This window comes from Dipteris shenzhenensis, chromosome 8 (assembly GCF_047967505.1).
Source record: "Dipteris shenzhenensis isolate YYH24624 ecotype China chromosome 8, Dip_SZ_1.0, whole genome shotgun sequence".
NCBI lineage: Eukaryota > Viridiplantae > Streptophyta > Polypodiopsida > Gleicheniales > Dipteridaceae > Dipteris > Dipteris shenzhenensis.
Window position 1 is genome coordinate 11,234,915 of NC_141603.1, and position 22,450 is coordinate 11,257,364.

Here is a 22,450-nt window from a genome sequence, read left to right on the forward strand (position 1 = left end):
TATACTGGTAGAAAACTAGATATTTCTCATTTGAAAGCTTTTGGTTGCATTGCCTATGTTCATGTGCCAAATGAGTTGAGATCCAAGTTGGATCCAAAAGCTAAGAAGTGCATCTTTATTGGTTATTCTCTGTAGCAAAAAGGGTATAGATGCTATAACCCTTCTACTTGTAAGTTTATAGTGAGGAGAGATGTTGTTTTTTATGAGATGAGCAGCTGGTATAAACCAGTAAATGTGATTGATGATGTAGATGCACAAAATGGTAATGCTGCACAGAATTCATAGCAGCAATCACAAAATATTAGTGGACCTATAGTGTCCTCTAGCAGTGGTTCACATACTTTGCCATGGATAGGCAGATTGAGATCAGGAGGATCTCCTCAAAGCAATCATATAGTGTCCTCTGCAGTGGTTCACATACTTTGCCATGGACAGGCAGATTGAGATCAGGAGGATCTCCTCAAAGCAATCCAAATAGTGGTATGTAAGTATCACGAAAAGGAAAAGAGAAAGTACATCAGCCCATGGTTGACATGAATGCAGGTCACTCTTATGTGGATGGTGAATCCAGTGGCTCAGAACATAGCCTTGATGATGAGTTGGGTATTCTTTCTATTGTTACACCTGGAGTTGGAAGACAAGGGATGTTTTGAGAGCACGTGGTAGTGAGCCTATTTTGCGCAGGTCTACCAGAGCTAGGTATCCTAGGGATAGGCTGAAATGTGATGGATTTATAGCCATTCACTATGCCTATATGGTCAAAGTGATACATGAACCAAAACCCACTTCTTTTGAGCAAGCCATGGGAGAAGAAAAATGGGAGAAAGCCATGGATGAAGAAATGGATGCCTTGGAAGCAAATGCTACATGGGAATTGGTGCCTTTGCCTAAAGACAAGAATGCAATTGGCTGCAAGTGGGTTTATAAGGTGAAGCACAATGCAGATGGTTCTGTGAACAGATACAAGGCAAGATTAGTTATCAAGGGGTATGCACAGACATATGGCATTGATTATGAAGAAACATTCAGTCGGTTGCAAGGATGGCAACCGTAAGAGCAATCATTGCTATGGCTGCATTAAAGGGATGGTCTTTACATCAGATGGATGTAAAGAATGCTTTCTTGCATGGCGATTTGCAAGAAGAGGTCTATATGGAGGAGCCACTAGGTTATGTGCATGCTGTTTGAACATCCTGAGTTTGTTTGCAGGTTGAAGAAAGCCTTGTATGGCTTGAAGCAAGCACCTAGAGCATGGTCTGACAAGATAGGACTGTATCTTGTCACTATTGGCTTTCAGATTTCCAAGGCAGATTTCTCACTTTATGTGAGAAAAATAGAGAAAGGCATTATGCTACTTGTCATTTATGTTGATGATTTGATCATCACAGGTAATAGTGATGAAGATATCCTTCATGTGAAAATGCTATTGAAGCAGAAGTTTGAGATGAAGGATTTGGGAGAGCTGTGTTACTTCTTGGGCATTGAGCTAATTAGATCCACAAGTGGGATATGGCTCTTGCAGAGGTAGCATGGATTGGACATGCTATCCAAATATGGGATGACATGCTGTAAGCCTATTTCAGTTCCTTTGGAGCATAATGTGAAGCTGAGCGCAGATGCAGGTGAGCTTTTGGAAGACCCTACTATGTACAGACGCATAGTAGGAAGTTTGATTTATATGACTATTACGAGGCCAGATTTGAGCTAGGCTATTGGTTTGGTAAGTCAGTTTATGCAAGCTCCAAGGAAACCGCATTTGGATGTAGCTAGACGCATATTGATCCACATTGCAGTATGGACTATTTTATGAGACTAGGGTTAGGATACAGTTGCATGGATACATTGATGCTGATTGGGCTGGTAGTATTTTTGATAGACAATCTACCTGTGGATATGTGTTCTCTTTTGGGAGTGCTGCAGTCACTTGGAGCAGCAAGAAACAGCCTACAGTTGCCTTGTCGATCATAGAGGCTGAGTACAGGGGTGCAACAATTGCTGCATGTGAGGCAGCTTGGTTGCATAAGCTACTTTATGATATGCATCAGTCTATAGATGGGCCAGTTGTCATTTATTGTGACAACGTGAGCAGTATACACTTGGCAAATAATCCGGTCTATCATGCTAGAACAAAGCACATTGAGGTGCATTATCACTATGTGCTGGAGAAGGTTCTAGTAGGTTTTATTAATCTAGTTTATGTCAGCACAGAGGATTAGGTAGCTGACATATTCACGAAGGCGTTGGGTGCAGCCTAAGCTGCGCAAGTTCAGAGACTTGCTTGGTGTGCAGGAATTGGGATTGAGCTCGAGGGGAAGTGTTGAGATATCGAGCTCTACTTGTGATATGCCAGGGTGACCGTTGTGCATTTATGTCACCGACTTGTTAGCTACAGATGCGGTTGGTACATCGCCCATGAATAATAGCTAGATGACAGCTATCTTTGTGTACTCTAGTTAGTTGCTCAGTTAGTATGCCACCTTAGTTAGTTGATTTTGGTTTGAGACCCACATGTAGGGTTCACCTATTCTTTTGTACTGAGAGTTATTTTGGGTTTCACAACTAAGAAGAGGAAAATTGTTTTCAGCCTCCACCTTTGTGTATATTCCCCCATTGTGTATGTGAGAAAGCTGCAAGTGAGACTCCTTCCTTCTCTCCCACTCTCTTCACAAGTGGTGGGCAGGGGAATCTAGTTTAAAAATTTCCGTCCTCTTCTCCTTCTCCATCGTCTATTTCCATCGTTTATTTTTCTCTTTCAAACCTATTTTAACTAGACATCACCTTTACTTACTTTAACCACTCCAACAACAACATTTCCTTATGGATAGAGATGTTCATGAAGAGATGGAATGACTAACAACTCAATCAAGATGGGAAACCCTAAATAATAAAATTCAACAAAACACAGACACAACTATATTAATACAATCTTTGAACATAGGTCATTACAAAAATACAAAGAGGACATACAAGCCATAGAGACACTTATGAACTCTAATATTATATGTTTGTAAGAGACCAGAATTAAATATTGTGAACCATATCTCATGCCAAATTTCCAATACGTAAACAATCGCTCCAGCTGCACCCTAATACAGAGGAATATTCTCATTGAAAAAGCAAAAAAAAGTTCATTACATGGAATTGAAATCACAACAACTTGTCTCAATGCAAAACACAGAACATATGAAATTTTAAACATATACGGAGGCCACCATCCAAATAGACCAAAATTTTCTATCAATTACTACACAAAACACTATCACAAACTTCTTCCACACATAATGTGATTCTGATAGGAGACTTCAACATTGACATGCTTCAACAAACAAAAGAGTTACAAACGTTATAAGAGATTATGAATACTTTCGGCTACAGACTACAATATTATCACATCACAACTATATAGGGAACACAATTGAATCATATTTGGAGTAACATACCTAACATAAATAACCACTGTGGATCTGCATATGCATATTGGACAGATCATTCTATAACCTACATACATGCATAACATAAGTCCACATTCCATCATATATTTGTCACTACTTTAGAGCACTCGGTATTAAAAACAAAACAAAAAAAGTAGTCCACAACTCATACACTTACGAATACAACTTCTGTTAGAATCCAAGAGCATGTGCCTAGCGTGCCCCCCGCCAAGACCGCTAGCACCTCACGGAAGTGCACAACCTTCATGGCCACTACGGAGGCTCTGGCATGTGTGTATGGTAGGTCCCCACCCCTGCCATAAGGCACCCTTGCCTAGCCAGCCCTCCAACCTCCACAAAAGGCAAGCTTGGGGAATTGAAGATAGGAGGGGCAACTTGGACTATTTATGTCCCTTCATCTTCCACACACCTTAATTCAACCCTTTCTCCTTCTTCTTATCCCCTTTGTCCATGAGAGATTTGCACCTCCAACACCCCCCTCCAATCGATCATGGAGAGAGGTGGCCGGGGATCAGACCCAGGCTCTGATACCATGTTAGAATCCAAGAGCATGTGCCTAGCGTGCCCCCCGCCAAGACCACTAGCACCTCACGGAAGTGCACAACCTTCATGGCCACTACGGAGGCTCTGGCATGTGTGTATGGCAGGTCCCCACCCCTGCCATAAGGCACCCTTGCCTAGCCAGCCCTCCAACCTCCACAAAAGGCAAGCTTGGGGGAATTGAAGATAGGAGGGGCAACTTGGACTATTTATGTCCCTTCATCTTCCACACACCTTTGTATGTGGGATAATTCAACCCTTTCTCCTTCTTCTTATCCCCTTTGTCCATGAGAGATTTGCACCTCCAACAACTTCAGCACCTATAAAACAACACAAAACCCACATTTTTATAAACTGAAACATGAATGCTTTATAGTGGGAACTGAACATATACACAAACCAATCATACCGCTATAAAGTTATTCCCAACGAATAATCTCGGAGAAACATGCAAACTCAAACACTCGCTCATATGCAAATCTTACAATCCTCGAGTCAACATTGCTATTATAAAATCATTAACCAAGTACTCACAACCAATAAATACCTTAAAAATTCCACACATTTATCAAATTCACTGAACTATTTCCAGTCACTTGCATAAGAGAAACAACATATATCAATTCGAAGGAAACAAAAAGAGAAAACAATTGAACATGAAGAAAAACAGAGGAAAGTACATGAATGAAAGGGAAAAATAAACACAGCTGCATGGACCATTAACTTATAAAAAAACCATGCCCACTTTAGGAAATCAAAACAAACTTTATATCACACTCTCAACCAATTCTTAATTTGTTTTGTGTAACAGACGAAATTATTATTTCAATTACTCCATAAAACACTATCTCTAACTTCTACCACACAGAATGTCATATTGATAGGAGACTTCAACATTGACATGCTCGTGACATGGTTCGTATGTGCATAGCACAAGTACAGAATACAAATTGTAGTCCACAACGCATACACCTACAAATACAACTTCGGCACACATAAAAAAATACAAAACCCATGCTTTTTCAAAATGACATATGAACGCTTTTTAGTGCGAATTGTACATCTACACAAACAAATCATAACGCTAAAAAATCATTCCCAACAAATAATTCCGAAAAAAAACACGAACTTAAACATTCATTCATATGCAAATTGTATAATCATCAAGTCACCATTACTTTTAAAAAAACATCAACCAATTACTCGTTACCAACAAATATCTAAAAACTTTCGCACATTTACCAAATTCAGTGAACTATTTCCAACAACTTGTACAAGAGAAACGACATATAAATTCAAGGGAAACGAAAAGAGAAAAACAATTGAACGTGAAGAAAAATATACAAAAGCACATGAATGAAACAAAAAAATGAATGGACCATTAACTTAAAAAAAGGCATGCCCTCTTTGGCAAAATCACAAGTTACAACAAAATTTATGTCAACCTCTCAACTAGTTCTCAATTTGTTTTGTGTTCCTCATTGTAGTCCATTTTCATGACAACTACTTCATTGAGTGTAACTTCTTTTGCCTACTGCAAAACAACCAACTTCGTCAAGTGCAACTTCTTTTACCTACTGCAGCACAACCAATTGTTCCTTCGAGATGTCGATCGCCATGCCTTTATCCATACACTTGACAACAACTCGTCCATTTTCCCATAAACTCAACCATATAGGTGTGTCAGCATGGTTTTTTCCTAGTGAGTACGACCAATGACCTTGCTTCATGCCTCCTCAACATGTAGACCTCTCATTGGCAAAGACTTAGCCTTCTCTCAAACACAAAATACAAGAGCCTTTTCTCAAAGCATACCTACCATAAATAACCCATATTCGTATTGGGTAGATCATTCTATGATCTACATATCTACATAAATGAATACCACAAGTCCACATTCCACCAGACATTCATCATTACTTAAAAACACATGAACTTAAACATTCACTCATATGCAAAACGTACAATACTCGAGTCAACGTTACTACAAAAAAATCATCAAACAAATACTCACGACTAATAAATACCTCTATGATTCCACACATTTACCAAACTCAATAAACCATTTACAATAATTTGTTCGGGACAAATGGACCGTATAAAGTCGAACGAAAATAAAAGACAAAAACAAGTGAGCGTGAAGTAAAATGGAGAAAAGTACATGAATGAAAGAGAGAAAAATAAAAGAACCATGGACCATTCATTACAAAAAAAAACGTACCCAATTCGACGAAATCAAAAATAAATTTATCTCATATAAAAAACAAAGAAAACCTCCATGTTTAGAAACACATACCTATCAGAATACAGAAGCATTAACTCACAAACAAAGATCAAGCACATTTTCAACTTCTAAACAAACGAACTACAAACCTATGAACCTAATTAACAACTCACTAACCAAGTCTTTCCAATGGGTTGATACCCACTTTACTTCCACCCTAAAACATAACAACATTGCCTTTGAAAAACAAAACAAAAATTGTATACCTTGAAATTTGAAATACCTCGACTCTTGTTCAGGCAACTCAAAAAACATATGCAATTCCTAACATATACTAGCCATCATCCACCCACATTACCCAAGTACTCAAAGAATCGATACATATAAATTCCAAGGAAATAAAAAGAGAAAAAGCAATTGAACGTGAAGAAAATTAGGGAAAAAGAAGAACAGAGGTGCATGCTTTTGGCAAAATCAAAACAAAACAAGGACCATTAAATTTTTAACAGAAACATGCCCACTTTGGCAAAATCAAAACAAAGTTCATGAATGAAAGAGAGAAAAAACAGAGAACCATGGACCATTGATTACAAAAAAAAATGTACCCAATTCGACGAAATCAAAAATAAATTTATCTCATACAAAAAACAAAGAAAACCTCCATGTTTAGAAACACATACCTATCGGAATACAAAAGCATTAACTCACAAACAAAGATCAAGCACATTTTCAATTTCTAAACAAACGAACTACAAACCTATGAGCCTAATTAACAACTCACTAACCAAGTCTTTCCAATGGGTTGATACCCACTCTACTTCCACCCTAAAACATAACAACATTGCCTTTGAAAAACAAAACAAATATTGTATACCTTGAAATTTGAAATACCTCGACTCTTGTTCAAGCAACTCAAAAAACATATGCAATTCCTAACATATACTAGCCACCATCCACCCACATTACCCAAGTACTCAAAGAAACCAATACATATAAATTCCAAGGAAATAAAAAGAGAAAAAGCAATTGAACGTGAAGAAAATTAGGGAAAAAGAAGAACAGAGGTGCATGGACCATTAAATTTAAAAAAATCATGCCCACTTTTGGCAAAATCAAAACAAAACAAGGACCATTAAATTTTTTTTAAAAAACATGCCCACTTTGGCAAAATCAAAACAAAGTTCATGTCCCATTCTCAACTAATTCTTAATTTGCTTTGTATTCCTCGTTGTATACCATTTTCATGGCAACTACTTGGTCGAGTGCAACTTCTTTTGCCTACTACAAAACAACCAACTATTCCTTCGAGATGTGGATCGACATGCCTTTATCCAAAGACTTAACACCAACTCACCCATTCCCCCATACACTCAACTATATAGGTGTGCGCATGGCTTTTTCCTAATGAGTAGAACCAATGACCTTGCTCCATGCCTCCTCAACATGTAGATCTCACATTGACAAAGACAAAGCCTTTTCTCAAAGGAGGGCCTCGATGAATTCTCCACCTTGTTTATTTTTGGAACAACATACGTTAATTGATGTTTCAAGGAAAGCATATGCTAACTTACCTTAATCAATTCATGCACGAGAGGGCCGAGAGACTAATACTAATTGATTTTTTATTTTCCTTTGAAAATAAACATAATGTCTAATTTGTTCTCTTCCAAATTAAGTATTGTTTTCTATGCCATAAGCATTTTATCATCATTAATCATTTATTTGACAAGCACAACTCGCAAAATGGAAAAGTAAGAACTCATTGGAAGTAGGCTCACAATGGCTCATTGATCTTTAAAATTGTGTAACTTGACATGCATTAACTTAGAATCAAGCACGCTTTGTCACACAAGAGAGAATTCACTTTCCTCGAAGACAACTAAATTTGACTTTGAATAATCATATTCCCACATCAAACAAAAATACAAGGAACTATTACTTTCTCACATTGAATGACCATGTCTCCACATCAAACAAAAATACAAAATTGAATTAGTTAAGGGACTATTAGTTGCGGAGAAGCATAGAAGGGGGGGGGAGGAAGAAAGCAAGTGCATAATCAAAGCAAAGGGGAGGAGTAAGGGAGGGAGAGGAGGTGTGCCAATTAAGGGGACATTAATAAGGGGGGCATCAAAGAGAGGTAGCATGGGATTGGAGAGGGGTCATTTATATTTGTCCATTCCAAACTTGTGGGATAGAAGATCAAGGCTTAGATACTTCCTTAACCTTTGGGGAAAGAAATGCGTACCCTTTCCCCTACCATTCAACATTTAATGTAAATTTCAAAGCAAAAAATAAAAGGCTTGTAGACATTGGTGTAGAGACTAACCTTAGAGGGAATATTTTGTAATAAAAGCCGTCCAACCAGGTCACTATGCATCGAGCGTCTAAAGTGCACAAGATGCCACCGCTAAGGTGTCTAGGAACGTAAACGGCAGACTGCAAAACATTTTATACATTAAGACCCTAAGGTCCTAAATTACTAATGAATATACCAAGGCCGTATTAATCCTTGAGGACGATTCATGATAGGATCTAGAACCTACTTCCCTTCAACTCATTAATGAATTATTGAAATTTTTAGAAGCCCTTTGAGGTCTATAATTCAACCCTGACCAAGGTACAACGTTAGTATGTCCACTACGTCAACTACAATGAGGTTCCTGTCATTATGTTAGTTAGTTGCTTTGTTTTGTTTTATATTACTCCTGTCCTGTTTTCATAACTGCCTTCTTCTGTCAAAGAAACCATCTTGCTCGAGTTGGCCTAGTTTCTCCAGAACTTCAATGCTATGCAACAGTATTCGCCCTTTGATGTGTCAAAGTTCAACGGACTTTATGGCTATGATCAATATAAAATTGTGCATTCAAGATTAAGTCTCAAACATGCAATATTTTCAAGGCTCAGATGTATTGAAACAAAACCAGCAATCGAGTCAAAACAACTGAATTGTTGTACAGGAAAGGTAGTGAGATCTTTCCATACTGAGCTATGAGGCTGCACCAAAGGTTGAAGCAAGTATCTACACCATGTGAGCCCTTGGCAAGTAAGATCGAGGACCATGGATAGCAATCTCATTCCTCTTATCGAAGTGCATGATTTATGTTCATCAGTTAAGAGGATCAAGAGAAGCTTGCCTGTGACCATCTACTAGAGGCCCTATGGACAAGGTCTTGCCCTTGTTCAGCACAGAAGTAATACCTGAGCCAATGAACTGACCTAATCACATAAAAGCCTACCATCCTCTATCCTGCATATACCTCATAGCTGTATGGCTGTCATGGGAGATGTCGGTTCTGAACCCGCAACTGAGGATAAAGATGCTGAATCCTCTTTTGAAAGGGCAACATAGTTTACGGGAGCAATTGGTCTGGTCTTATCCTTTTTCCCATCTCTTCCTAACCGTACAGGAGTGACACCATTTTGCAGCATTGTTCCACCAAGAGAGAGACGCCTATTAGGTGTGCCAGCAGGAGCATTGCCATTGGCTCGAAGGCTCAGACCCTTTTTGGCACTCACAGGCTTATGAGGACTTGGCCTTGACCCAAACAGGGTTTCTTGTTCCGTCATCAGCTGTTCCTGTAACCTTTTTTGATCCTGCAAACAAGACATGATGAAGATCAATATGCATGGGACTGGAACTGTGAGATGTCGTATCTAATAATTGTGAAAACTGGTCCGCCTGAAAATATACCCTCATCCTTCTTCGCTCCTGCTCTTTCTCCTTCCTAAGTAAGTTATGCTCATCTAGAACATCAACCAAGCGCATCTGCATTGTGTCCCAGAACATGAATTAGCTATAAAAACATTCATATTCAATGCACAATGAGGTAGTTATGCTCATCTAGACATCAACCAAGCGCATCTGGATTGTGTCCCACAACATGAATTAGCTATAAAAACGCTCATATTCAATGCACAATGAGGTCATGCAAATTTTTTCTCACCCCATCATAAAGGAAGGGCATTCCATGCTCATCTTCCCAAGCCTTAGTTTTTGCCATCAGAGATTCAATAAGAGCTGCAGCAATACGAGAACATGCTTCAATGAATATGATTCCCTGTCAAAGATGCAACATAGCTTCACTTTGAAAGGATCAAATGTAAACAATGCAACCTGAGTTGGAAGTTACCTGGCAGCTTCTGAATGGTTGCCCGAGCTCTTTCAGCACGCTTTAAGTTGATGTGTGCACCCCTACTGGCATTATATCTGTTTTCATCCTGCAAAATAAAGCCTGGCTTCCAGATTTAACACTGAATAATTCCCACTTGGAGTATGGACAGCCACTGATTTGCTAGACTGCCTCATATTAAGGGGACAACTAAAAGCATAATTTGTCCGATTTCAGACAATATCCCACCCCTTCCAACCTTTCAGATACGTGATTTCACTCATTCCAACGCATTACATGGCAACATACGGGACAAAAGTAGCAGCTCGATGTACCCTGTTATAATCCTCCAGCCAGCTTTCTTCCTCACAGGTTGAAATCCACTTCTCCATTTTTTCCATGATCTCTTTTCTGCTCAGTGCCTCCTCTTTGGCATCAGCGATCTGCTGATCCATACTTGCCAAAAGCTCCGATGCATCAAATAACCCTTCAATTTTTTAAGTACACAGAAGACCTCATTAGCAAATATGCGTATCAATCGGGGCATTACAAGGATGCATTCTCGTGTTTGAGGAACAAGGCACTGACCAGAATCGATGATAGTCATAATCTTGTCTAGATTTTCATCTGGGGAAGGGTCCATGTGTGCCTCCCTACAAATTTCATTTAATTCTGCTTGCTTCTTCAGTACAAGCTCTTTCATTTTACTGGCTTTGAGCTGATCCAATCGTTCCACTTCAGCTTCTGCCTGCATTAGAGAGAGCGGTAATAGGGAAGTTTGATAGGAAAATGAGACGGAAGTTGAAAGGAGGAGGGTAAAAGTACCTGCTGCAGGTTCTCAATGGAAAGAAGCCCCGGGGCAGAAATTTCATCCTCTGGTGTTCCTACAAAACACGTTATGTGCTGAAACTGATGTTGCTCTTCTGGCGGAGTGTCCATCAAATTCCACAGCTCTATCAGGGCAGCAGCCAAATCTTGGAGCTGTCAAAAATGAACTCTCCTACATTAGCAAAGAGTCGCCACTTCTCTCAAGCTTTGGACTGACTGAAAAGCTTGCATAAAATTTGTCGCTCACCGTCTGAAGGCGCTTCTTTCTCTGGTGCTCGAGAGATTGCACGGTCTGTTTCAATCCATCCAAAGTAGCGTCGCTAATACTTTTCGAATGGCCATCCGAAGCTTTCACCAAGCTCGGGTGCACCTCCGCGACAAACTTTACCGAATCCATACCCAGAACAGCGCACAGATCGTGTATCAGGCCAATGTAGTTTGCCAATTTCTGTAGTCGCTCTACCTGCAATTCAGTTTTGCACCTCGTCATGTGTAATCCATCATCTTCGGGCAAGATGTTAGTACAATCTGAAAGCTAGTGAAGTTGCCGCATGTACGCGGTCAGACTATGAGATTTACCTTCTCTTTTTTAAGTGCTTGCAGGTGAGCATGATACTCTTCAAGCCTCGCGAGGGACAAGTCTTGCTCGCTTGCGGTTGCAAAGACCGCAGCATCACTTAATTGCGTAGAGCCTGAGATTTCCACTAGCACGTCTTGGATCTGGGACTTGACTTCCGCGAATTGTTTCAGTCGTTCATCCTTCTTCTTCCGCAGCTCTTCCAATTGGGGTTGTACAGCGACCAGTTGTGCCTTCAGAGTCCCGCCTCGTTTGTCACCCTGCTCAAAGACAAGCCCCATGAAATTCAAGGACGCGCTTCCTTGCCGTTCGGAAATGCACTTCAAGAAGGGAGCAGGAATTCCCAATTGACAGAATGAAACAGCTTCTTGAGAGAGTTTCTGGCAAAGCAAGGCCGAGTAATAGCACAGCGAAGTTGCGCGAGTTTGGCAACGTACCTTTCGAGGGCGTTCTGCTAAAGCTGAAATCAGCGCGGAAATCTCAGCTTCAGCGTCCACAAGGGCTTGGTGAAGGCGCGCCCTGGCGTGACTAGCTTGCTCAACCTTGCGCCTGTACACCTCCAGACATTCTTGCTCAAGCTGCAGTAGCATCTTATCTCTCTCACTATCACTCTCGCCGACTTCATCCCAAATGTGCTGCAGCAAACCGAGAGCACATTCAGTTGGACAGGAAAGCTTCTTAAGAAAAGGCGAGACGACGGAGCTGAGCGAATGCGGACCTGCAACTCGCGGAGCAGAGAGCCACAGGTTGTATCGAGCGGAAATTCGGGCAATGGCGCCATGAAGGATGATGAGAGCGGGAGATGGGAAGACGAGCGGGAGCGGCAAGAAGCTGAAGGGATCACTGAGGGTTCAAAGCGTCCAAGGTATCCTGCAAGGCGATGGGAGGGGGTGAGAAGAGAAGATTGGGAGGAAGAATTGAGCAAAGAAAGGAGAAGGGGGGGAGGGGAAGCAGACCGAGGTCTCCATGGAGAGAGGCGATGGAGGAGGCTGAAGCTGGCTGTGTGTCTGGCGAGCTATGGTGGCGAGCTATGGTGGATCTCGCAACAATTCTGGCGTTGGGAGACTTCCTTTCTGGTTTTCTCTGAGTGGTAAATCGCAAGTCTACTGCAGTTCAGTCTTCGTCTTCTTCACTGAAACCCTGCGCAGTTCTTTCTTGTTGTACACAGACACACACACTCTCTCACAGCTGTTCCTCTCGTGTGCTTTGTTTGTTCCCCTGATCCAAGAAAATTATATACCCTCTTCACCGCCAGCCTTCTTCCCTCCCCCCCGACGTCCTCTCCCTCTCAAATCTCTCTCCCCCTCTACTCCTCGAGGCTCTCTTTCTCTCTGTCACTTGACGCGAGGCTTCCCCGTCTCATCAGTTCACCGCTTCCCCCAGTTGCAATGCGCGCCGTTATTCAACCCCCCGCGCCCCCCCCCTCTCAGCTCTCTTTGCCTGCTCGTCGCAACTCGCAATGCACCTCTCAACGTAACGAGTTACGAGACAATTGGACACTCTCTCTCTCTCTCTCTCTCTCTCTCTCTCTGTCTCTGTGTCTCGCTCGCTCGCGCCCAGTTTAATTTCCTCGCATCTTTTGAGCCGGCTGGTTTTACGCCAGTCGCAAAATCGCCTCGCAAACTGAGGACATTGACGAAGGAGCCCTTTCGCTCTGATTATAATCACTCAACTTGATTGACCTCTCGCTTGAGCTGCTGTGCTGTAACCAAACAATGGGACTTTATCTCTCGCTGTGGATCTCGCTCGCTCTCGCCCGGTTTTAAGGCGCTCGCAAAATTGCCTTCGCAAAGTGAGGAGCTCTCCGGATCTCTTTCGCTCTAATTATAATCTCCTTCTCTCTCTTGCCTTGCCTTCCGTTCCGGCGTCTGCTGTGCTGCTGCTCCCGTCCTCCCGAGGCGATGCAACCAACGCCGAAGTGCGCTCTTCTCGAGGTCTGCATCTTTTCAAAGTTTAAAGTTCAAACCCAAACAAAGAAGACGATGATGACCTGTCTTCCACGTCGCCGCCCCGTCGTCCGGTCCCTCCACGCTGGCACCCCTCTGACACCGCCTGCCACGTTGCCCTTGCCTTCCACGTCACTTCGGGGCCCGCCACGCTGGCACACCGGGCCCCGTCACCCCTAATTCAAAATATAAATTATTCCCGCTTCGTACCACGCATTTTTTTTAATTTCAAAAAAGAAGAAGATTCTAAGGGCACTAATTAGTGAATTAGACTTTAATCCCCTTTCATAATGATCCCCGTTCCCATCATATCCCGTACCTCCACACGTGACTCTTGTTACCCATATCTTTCATAATTCAAGCGGTGTCCATTCAAAACTTTTCATGGAGCAACCCTACCAAGTGCTCTTAAAGAAACTTTATTTAGAGCCATTACTATCAAGGGCATCTTGGTGTCCTAGCCAGGTGGTCAAAACGGGATGGCGCGGGGGTGTGCGTAAGGCAAGGTTCACACCATGCGTCCGAACATGGACAAAAGTGGAGGACAAGTTCCTAGTCCTACTTGGACCAATAGCCCGAACGTGGAGGAAAAGAAATGGTGTTCAACTGTAGTAGGCCACCCAACTTTTTGGCCAAAGAAAAGAAAAGGGCACTGGTTGGGGGTTGAACTTCTACCACAGGGACCTACAAGATTCTTGGCCAATCATCTTTCGTGTGGCAGCCTTTAATTATATCATGACCAGAACCACCTCTCTCGGCAACCATCCTCCTCTCCACCTTCTTCCTCCATGTCCAGGCGCATGGTGTGAACCCACCCTTAGTAAGTTTGACCCCAGATGTGGACCTTGTGCCCACTAGTCAGGGTATTGTGTCCCTCGATAGGACCAGGTGACAAGTGGAGTGGGGTGAGGTTTATTTATTTTACTTTTTTTTAAAAAGATGCAATCCTAATGCTAAATTCAGATTGACCTTAAAATTTTCCAACATTCATATAAATACTAGGATTTTCAAGAAAAGGTGTACATTCCATCCCTCGAGTCATTTCTAAATTTCACTCGAGAAAAATACATTATAAACCAGTTTCTTTGAGCATTGAATCCAATTTCTTACTTGCTTACTCCCCCCCCGTGCCTCGCCCCCCCTATCTCTTGAGATCACTAGAGGGTTTAACCCTCCCCCTCGTTCAGGACCCCAAGGGCCACAGGCTCTTTCTAGCAATAAAATGGAAGCTTGACAGCAAGATTTGAACCCATGACCTAAGCATTAGAAACTCCAAATTCCTACCTACCTTACTCTTGGACACATACACCTAACGTAAGCCTTCTATCTCTCTCCAAAATATAAGCCTTCAATTCAATCATTTTTATAAATTTGCACTTAATGAACATTGGGAGTCTAATGAAACCAAGTGGCATGCAACTTTGCTTTTGCAAAGAAAATCCCCCTAAAGTCATCTGAATAAAGCCAATTACCTTAGCATGTACAACTTCGTTTCATAATTCAGGGGTCAACATGCAATGCCATGCTTAGCACATCACAAATGACGTGGAACAAAAAAGGACCCAAAACCCTAAGAGAAACCTTAAAACCTTCCCTACTTTTGTAGAATTATCTCAGACAAGACTTAACATATGGAAAAGGGTAGGGTCACCCTTTCCCTCAAAGATGGCTTCCATCCCCTCACAAGTAGAGCTCCCAACTCCTTTTTCGATGATCTAGTTGATATTGCCCCTTTCTCCATCTAGCAATAGCTATGTATCACAATTTAGTAATCGCTTCATGTCCTTTCAATCACAACTTGAATCATTTCTCTCCGTAAGGAGTTGAGCACTAGATTCACCACATCTAATGATATTTTGCCTAGTCATAAGTTACTCACTCCATCAACAATCCAACTAATGCACATATTTAATTCTTTTCTCAGTATAGAAGCCATACTTTCTTGGTGTTACTAGAAAGTCAATGTTGTCGGATCGCTTGGTTGCTATTGTTAATCATTTTGATCCACAAGGCTTAGAGTAGGCTCATGTGACACTAAACTTGTTACTATCAAGTTCTCAAATCATGCACATCATGGTCATCTAGTCTTAACCACCGACTCCTAGCTTTCACTAATATTTGGGAAATTTTGTCATTTTTTCTTTTTTTGCTAGGAGGTTTCAGACTCACCTCATGTTAAATGGGAAAAAGCACTCACCTCCCTTCACATACTTTTGCACCCATGAGGTGGAAGATAACCCACTCGCCTATAAAAGAAATGTATGCTTGCACTCTAGGGAGGGGAGGCACATGGATGCCAACAAATAAGGTGGATAAGAGGTAACGTATTGAAAGTGATATATCTACCACTCAATAGCAAAACTAGAGCCATACAAGTAGTTGAATGGATAAGGGTTTAAGAGTGATGGCAAATGCAACCAAATGTCAAAAGTTTTATAAATTTCTTATCAAGGGTGTGGTATCTCACAATGAAGTAGTAAGATGCACTTGGCTCTCCATTGTGATGAAAATATATCCTATGAAATTTAAATGAGTATAAGAGGATCTACATCTTTAATATCTTAAAAGATTAAAAACATTTTGTTTATTACAATCAAGTAGCTTTAATTAGTAGGTAAAAGTTCGTGGCAAGATCAATTAAACAATATATTCTACACATTATTCATTATTACCATTGCTATGTATGGTCTTCTACATATATGGGGCTATCCTAAAATATCAAGGAAATGCAAAAGTATGTAGAACAAATATAAAATTTATAATGTTTAACATCTTATTTCAACATTTAAGTGAGAATAACCAAATTATTGCACACACAGACAAACACGCATGCATGTGTGTGTAGATGCCAACACACATGCACATGCACAAGCATAGGCATGTGCACATGCATGCATGCATGTCAATGCACATGCGCATGCATGCATGCATGTGCATATGCACCTATGCGCATGCGCACACACACACACCCATACATGCATAAACATGCACACACATCGTGCATAGTTTCGTGCACACATGCACGCTCACACTCACACACATAGCCATGCACGCAAGCGCTTGCACACACAACACACAAACTGCATTTTTGCACTCCGTTCTTGCCATAATTTTTGTAGCATTTTCTGCTTTACCAACTCCCTGATGTTGCTAATTCCCTCCATTTCATCCCCCCTCTATGCCATCCAGTGATTTGTGTAGCTTCCATTTGCCTTTTATGGTATCTTACGAGCATCCATCTTCTCAACCTTGTTGAGGTAGGTCATGAATTGGCATAGTGCTTCTTCTTTGAGAGGTATCATATCTGTCTCAACTAGTAAAATGGGGTATGGTATCAGTACCTTAACCCCTAGCTCCCTTGTAAGAAAATGTTTATGTATAGTTTCTATTCTTTTATAGTAGGTCCTAATGAGCCCAGGTGCCCAAGATGGACACCCATAAAGGATCATTGTTACCACAAGCATAGTGTATAGAAACTTTGTCATTTCCCAACACATAGGTGTGCCTTCTTGCAATAGTGTATAGAAACTTTGTCGTTTCCCAACTCATAGGTGTGCCTTCTTTCACTTACTTTGGAGAAAGAAAGAAAGAAAGGTATATTCATCATCTTCAAGTAGTAATGAAAATGTGCTTAATAAAGTCCACAACAAAGACTGGAGGCCAAGGCCTTTAAAATCCTCATCAACAACAAATGAGAGGCAAACATCATATTCAAGCCTACCAACTATGAAAAAACAAGGCAAAGATTGGAGAGCAGAACCACAAGAACCTACCTTGACAAAGGTAGAACCACAAGAACTTGCTGGCAAGGACAAGGGCAAAGCACCAATACAAAAGGATCATACACAAAGATCATCCTCTACCTCCTATCGGTAGTTACACAAGAACCTATCTAAAAAAGAGAGATAGTAACATAAGAACCTATTCGACCACCAGTCAACCAAAATGCCTTTGAATTCACTACATCATCTTCAAGGCAAATGGCAGTTACACAAGAACCTGTCTCCAAAAAAAAGACAGTAAAACAAGAACCTGCCATGATAAGAATGGATTCACTACACAAGAGCCTTCCTTAGTATAAAATTTCGCATCAAGCTTTGTGACAACTAGACATGTCACACCAACCATGCCAAGCAAAGTGCATCAAAATGACAAGTTATTTTCACTAGAAACTTTCTCACAAGCAACTTGGGCTCAACAAAAATAGAAGATCTCCACGACACTACGGTCCTACTCACATTTGCTCTAGAGGACATACATCACTTCATTACAGTGAGACAATGGAAGTTGAAGAGGCTAGAGGATAATTGACAAAGGCACCAAAAAGATGGGATCAAGGACTACTACAAGCTCAAGGATCTTATGATGGTAATGTGGATCCCTAAGCATCATCAACATGGCAAGCCACCTTTTCATGCTTGTACATGGTGGACTTCACCCCTCTAGACCTACAAAAATTAGAAGATCGACCTAAAAGGTTGGAGGCTACAACACCAACAACCAAGGATACACCGATAGTAGATACACAATAACCTACTCCTAAAAGAGGAGTAGTGACACAAGAACCTATTGCAAGGTCCACAAAGGGCAAGGCAATGATCATTCAAGGCCTTCATCAGCTTTCCCACAAGGAGATACAAAACCACTCCTTCAATACAACATTCAGTCCAGCTCCATAGCAGTGAGGATTACAAAAAAGCGAGCGATCTAAGAAAAGCAAGCGCTAAAGAACAATAAAAGATTTATAAATCCCCTATTTGAGTAGCAAAAAAATATAATTTGTTCAAAAGTCCATATGTTTCCCCAATGTTAGAAGGTTAAATATGCATATAACTTTAAAGCCACTAACACTAATTTCACATCACTTATAAGAGAGTTGGTATGTTTCATTGCCAAGTCATCATAAGTATCAAATGCAAACGCCACTTCACAGTCAAGTTCTCTCTTTCCACCATAGTAATTGAGATCATCAGTGCAACCTTGGGGTGTTTCCAAGGACTCCTTGAATGGATTAGTCTACATTTCATGATGCATATGTAAATGCTTAGCTTTTTTAACTCTATTCACTCTTGGAATAATTCTTTGTTTTTGAAAAAAATCCCTCCCCAATTTTTCTCTTAGATCCCACTAATCCAACCAATGCAACAAATTGACCACACAAATTCATATTTTGTTGCATGAACTTTTACTGGATGGTGCAAAAGGCATGATAATCATCTAAAGCACACCTTGCCATTTGAATTGATATGCAACATGACCCCATTTGGACTTGTAACGCTCGCTTTTTTGGGCTCGCTTGCTTTTCCCGCTCTATTAGAGCCCTTAGCAACACGTTGTTACCATGGAAGGAGCTCCTCACCAACAAAGGTCTGGGGCTACTCAAAGACACATCAATCCCCAGTATCCCAAGGCACTCCTCCACATCCAGAACAACAAGTGATCCTACACCAATAGCTCTATAGGATGAGTTTGATTGCAGGTGAATCCGATGACATAAAAAGGGGTCTGGATTATGATCCTCAAGATTTGTTTCCACTTTCATTTACTAACCCCACCCTTCATTAGCTAACTCCAACTCTCCCTCCTCATTTTATTTCTTCTTATTCTTTTTTAATAAAAATGCTTAACACTAGTGCCCACTTAACCATTTGAGCCTCCCAATGTAATATCAGTTTTAATTTAGAGGACTCTCCTAGAACCAAAAATGTGATACACCTCTTTAGCCATAGTCCTCATTTTAGGACTTTGTATGGTGTATTATCAAACTCTTGATTTGATGACTCAAACAAATAAAGCTCCAGATGGTGCCACGATCTTATTGGGCTCAAATACTTTCAAGCAAATTCCTAAATGAAATATCATCCATAAAATGGATTTTGAAATAACTTCAAAGTAGAGAAGCAAGGGAAAATGTCATGCAAAAATTCGGACGCAAGTCAAAGACATAGTTTAATGAGAATCCAATACAAGTCCCACTGAAATCTAATATGGGATTTAAGGAGGAGCATGAGAATGCACTTTACTTACTCTGCTAACACTAACACCACTAGGATGGGCTAGGATCTTACATTAACCCCAACTAACACCTTCTTCCTAGTAACTTACACCTTAGATTCTTCTTTTTCCTTTTCTTCCTTTGAAAGGTCACAAGTACTCGGCCCCAATCCCTCCACTATTGCAATCACTCATGCCATGCCATGCCAATTATAGTGGAATCAATGCTACCAAATGCAATATCCATCTTCCTAGCTCTCTTCTCCCCTTCCCTTCTTCTATTAAATTACACGGTGCAGTAGAATAGAAACTGAACAAAGAATAGAGAGAACACAACAAACTGGAGAGGAACAAACTTTTTCTTCAATACTGATGTAGTACAAATGATGGCTCTGTCCACCCGTGCACTCCCACAATGGAGCTTAGATGGTGATCTAGATAGATACTGGGTGAAGAGCTACTAGCTAGAAGAACTGATCTGATCTGAACTGATCTAATACAATGGACTGGGGGAGTCGCCTCTTTATAGCTATAAGGGTAGTAGTCAGATCAACGTAGTCGATGGAGTTGACTAATCAACCTAGTCGGTGGAGTCGACCAGTCAACCTAATCGGTGGAGCCGACCAGACGTCCATGGAATATTCAAGGAATATTCCCTATACCGTCGCCTCGAGGGCTCCCGCCCCCGAACCCCCACCAGGGGGGATAGCTAGCCCCCAGGCCCCAACAAGAATAAGGGGCTCCCACACAATCACCTTTCTACCATCAACAGTCTCATTGAAAGACCTCATCTGACATGTAAGTCAGGATCCATCCAGTGTCCCACACTCACACATGGCTTCTCCTCATACGGGGGCCTTACAACTTGAGCACCTTGGACCACTGGTGGTTACCAAGAGGGTGGGGCATTGAGCATATCTAACATCTTCTTCTCCTCCTCTCCCTCCTCTAGTTCCCAATTCCCTCCCTCTTCTTATCATTATGGATTCACAATTGCAACAAGCCGAGAGTTGCTAGAGTGGCACTAGTGGATGGCATTTGCATGCATTGCTCTCAACCTAGAGTAGATTGGAGGAGTACTCCATCAGTGTTCCTGTAAGATCCCCACGTGAGTCACCACTGGACTACACAAATACTTGCAAGGATTTGGATATGGAGGACTCGATTGCCACAAATGGGAGGAGAATCGATAGTGTAAAGGACGAGAGAGAAGCAAAACGAGATCGGATGTTGCAAGAATGAAGAATAAGGACTACAAGGGTCATCAACATCACAAAACCCTAGGCAACCCAAACTAGGGTTAAATCCCACACCCCCCCTAATCTCAACCACTAATTCTGGTTAGGAAAAAAACCTTAAATAAGGAAAAAGTGCCCCCAACCCTTCTAACTAACACTATAACACTCTAATATTGGTAACTAGAAATTCAATACTAAGCAAAAAGTGTTTCCATACTTTAGGGCATGAATCATAGACAATGACAATTCGTTCTTAGAAGCATCATGATTGTGAGTCCACTTTCGCTTCTCTCCTCCTCTTAGCCACCGCATGACAATCTTGCATAACATCTTCCCCATTGCAATTGATTAATATTGATAGGCGAGTACAAGTCAACTATCTACTAGGGCCTATTGTGTATCGGAACCTTGTAGGTTACTTATCATGGTTTTGGATTTAGTGCCTATAAGAACATTGGAGAAGCCATAAGGGGTTGTCGAGAATTCACATTGCTATGAACTGGATACCTCCATCCACAAATCTAAAGCTTCTAGAGGCCAAGTCTTACAAAAGCATTCACAGTACTCATATTTCCTATGACATTCTAACCTTGCTCACAAATGGAAGACAAGGTATACAAATGTCAAGTTAAATGCCCACCAAGGACATCGTTGGTCCATTTGTTTTTCTACCTTCAATAGGCTATAATGGTGAGTCCAAATGTGCTAGGTTGTGCTCCTGGCTATTGTCTTCCACACATTGTTCTCAACTAGAGAGGGACCTTTGCTTGGGTGTTGGGATGTGTGGATAATCTCAACCCTAATCATAGCGGCCTTCCTTAGCATGCAGAGCATTGGACTACTCTCGACCTCAAACTTTAAAAGTTTCTCCTCTCTAATAACTAGGATACCGTTCTTCAGGTCTTGCCCTTCGGTGAGGACATGCCTTTATACATGCCACCTTGTCAAGGGAGGGCCAACCCTATTCTCTCTTCTCTTCTCTCCTTATCTAACTTCTTGGGTCCAATCTGGCTCCAAGGCAAAATCCTACTTAAATACCAATATCCCATTGGGGTTAACATGCCCCCCTGCCTAATGTTGATCCACCATCCTTGGATCAAGTTGTGTAAAGGACATTGGAGGACTACATAGCACATATGACATTATGCCGATCGAGTAGCCTTTGAGAAATGTGGCAGAAGATTTGGCGGGGCTCCCAAAATTTGGTGTCGTGCATATCTTTGAATGTGTGGATATGGCAGAGGCATGGAGACTCCACATGCAAAGATAGAGGCAGAGCCTTTGCTTGAAGGACAGTCCTTTATTTGGATCAAAAGCAATTTTATTTTAGAGTCATAGCAACCATTCCTCCATTGTGGGGGCGTGTTCACGAAGGAAATGATTAGGAGCCTAAAAAAGTGCATGGAGGCAACCACTACTGCGGATTAGGTACTAGTCATGCCATCCTCAATGTCAATTGCATCTTCATGAGCATCGCTGAAATGTGCATAGCCTGCTGCTGACTTTTTTCATGTCCTTGCGAATGGATTTTTTCAGGCC

The 22,450-nt window shown here is 41.4% G+C and overlaps 1 protein-coding gene across 1 annotated transcript; it reads right to left on the reverse strand.

Moving 5' to 3' along the window:
* Positions 1-9,148: 9,148 nt before the first annotated feature.
* LOC147899100 (65-kDa microtubule-associated protein 1-like) lies at positions 9,149-13,138 on the reverse strand. The gene is made up of 12 exons (XM_087378240.1): positions 12,690-13,138; positions 12,452-12,603; positions 12,171-12,368; positions 11,736-11,993; positions 11,404-11,619; positions 11,154-11,309; positions 10,917-11,076; positions 10,664-10,815; positions 10,350-10,437; positions 10,164-10,237; positions 9,911-9,985; positions 9,149-9,813 (listed from the first exon to the last, which is right to left on the reverse strand). Exons 2-12 carry the CDS (start codon positions 12,512-12,514, stop codon positions 9,478-9,480), a joined length of 1,776 nt encoding a protein of 591 aa, XP_087234366.1. The 5' UTR covers positions 12,515-12,603; positions 12,690-13,138; the 3' UTR covers positions 9,149-9,477.
* Between the last annotated feature and the right edge of the window lie 9,312 nt (positions 13,139-22,450).

What these genes read in the sequence shown, in the direction of transcription:
- LOC147899100 (XM_087378240.1), bottom strand. Translation starts at nt 12,514, where the DNA reads ATGGCGCCATTGCCCGAATTTCCGCTCGATACAACCTGTGGCTCTCTG. An exon ending in CCATTGAGAACCTGCAGCAG is followed by an intron (nt 11,077 to 11,153) that starts GTACTTTTACCC and finishes TCTCTAATGCAG; the next exon opens with GCAGAAGCTGAAGTGGAACG. An exon ending in TGCCCTTCCTTTATGATGGG is followed by an intron (nt 9,986 to 10,163) that starts GTGAGAAAAAAT and finishes GACACAATGCAG; the next exon opens with ATGCGCTTGGTTGATGTTCT.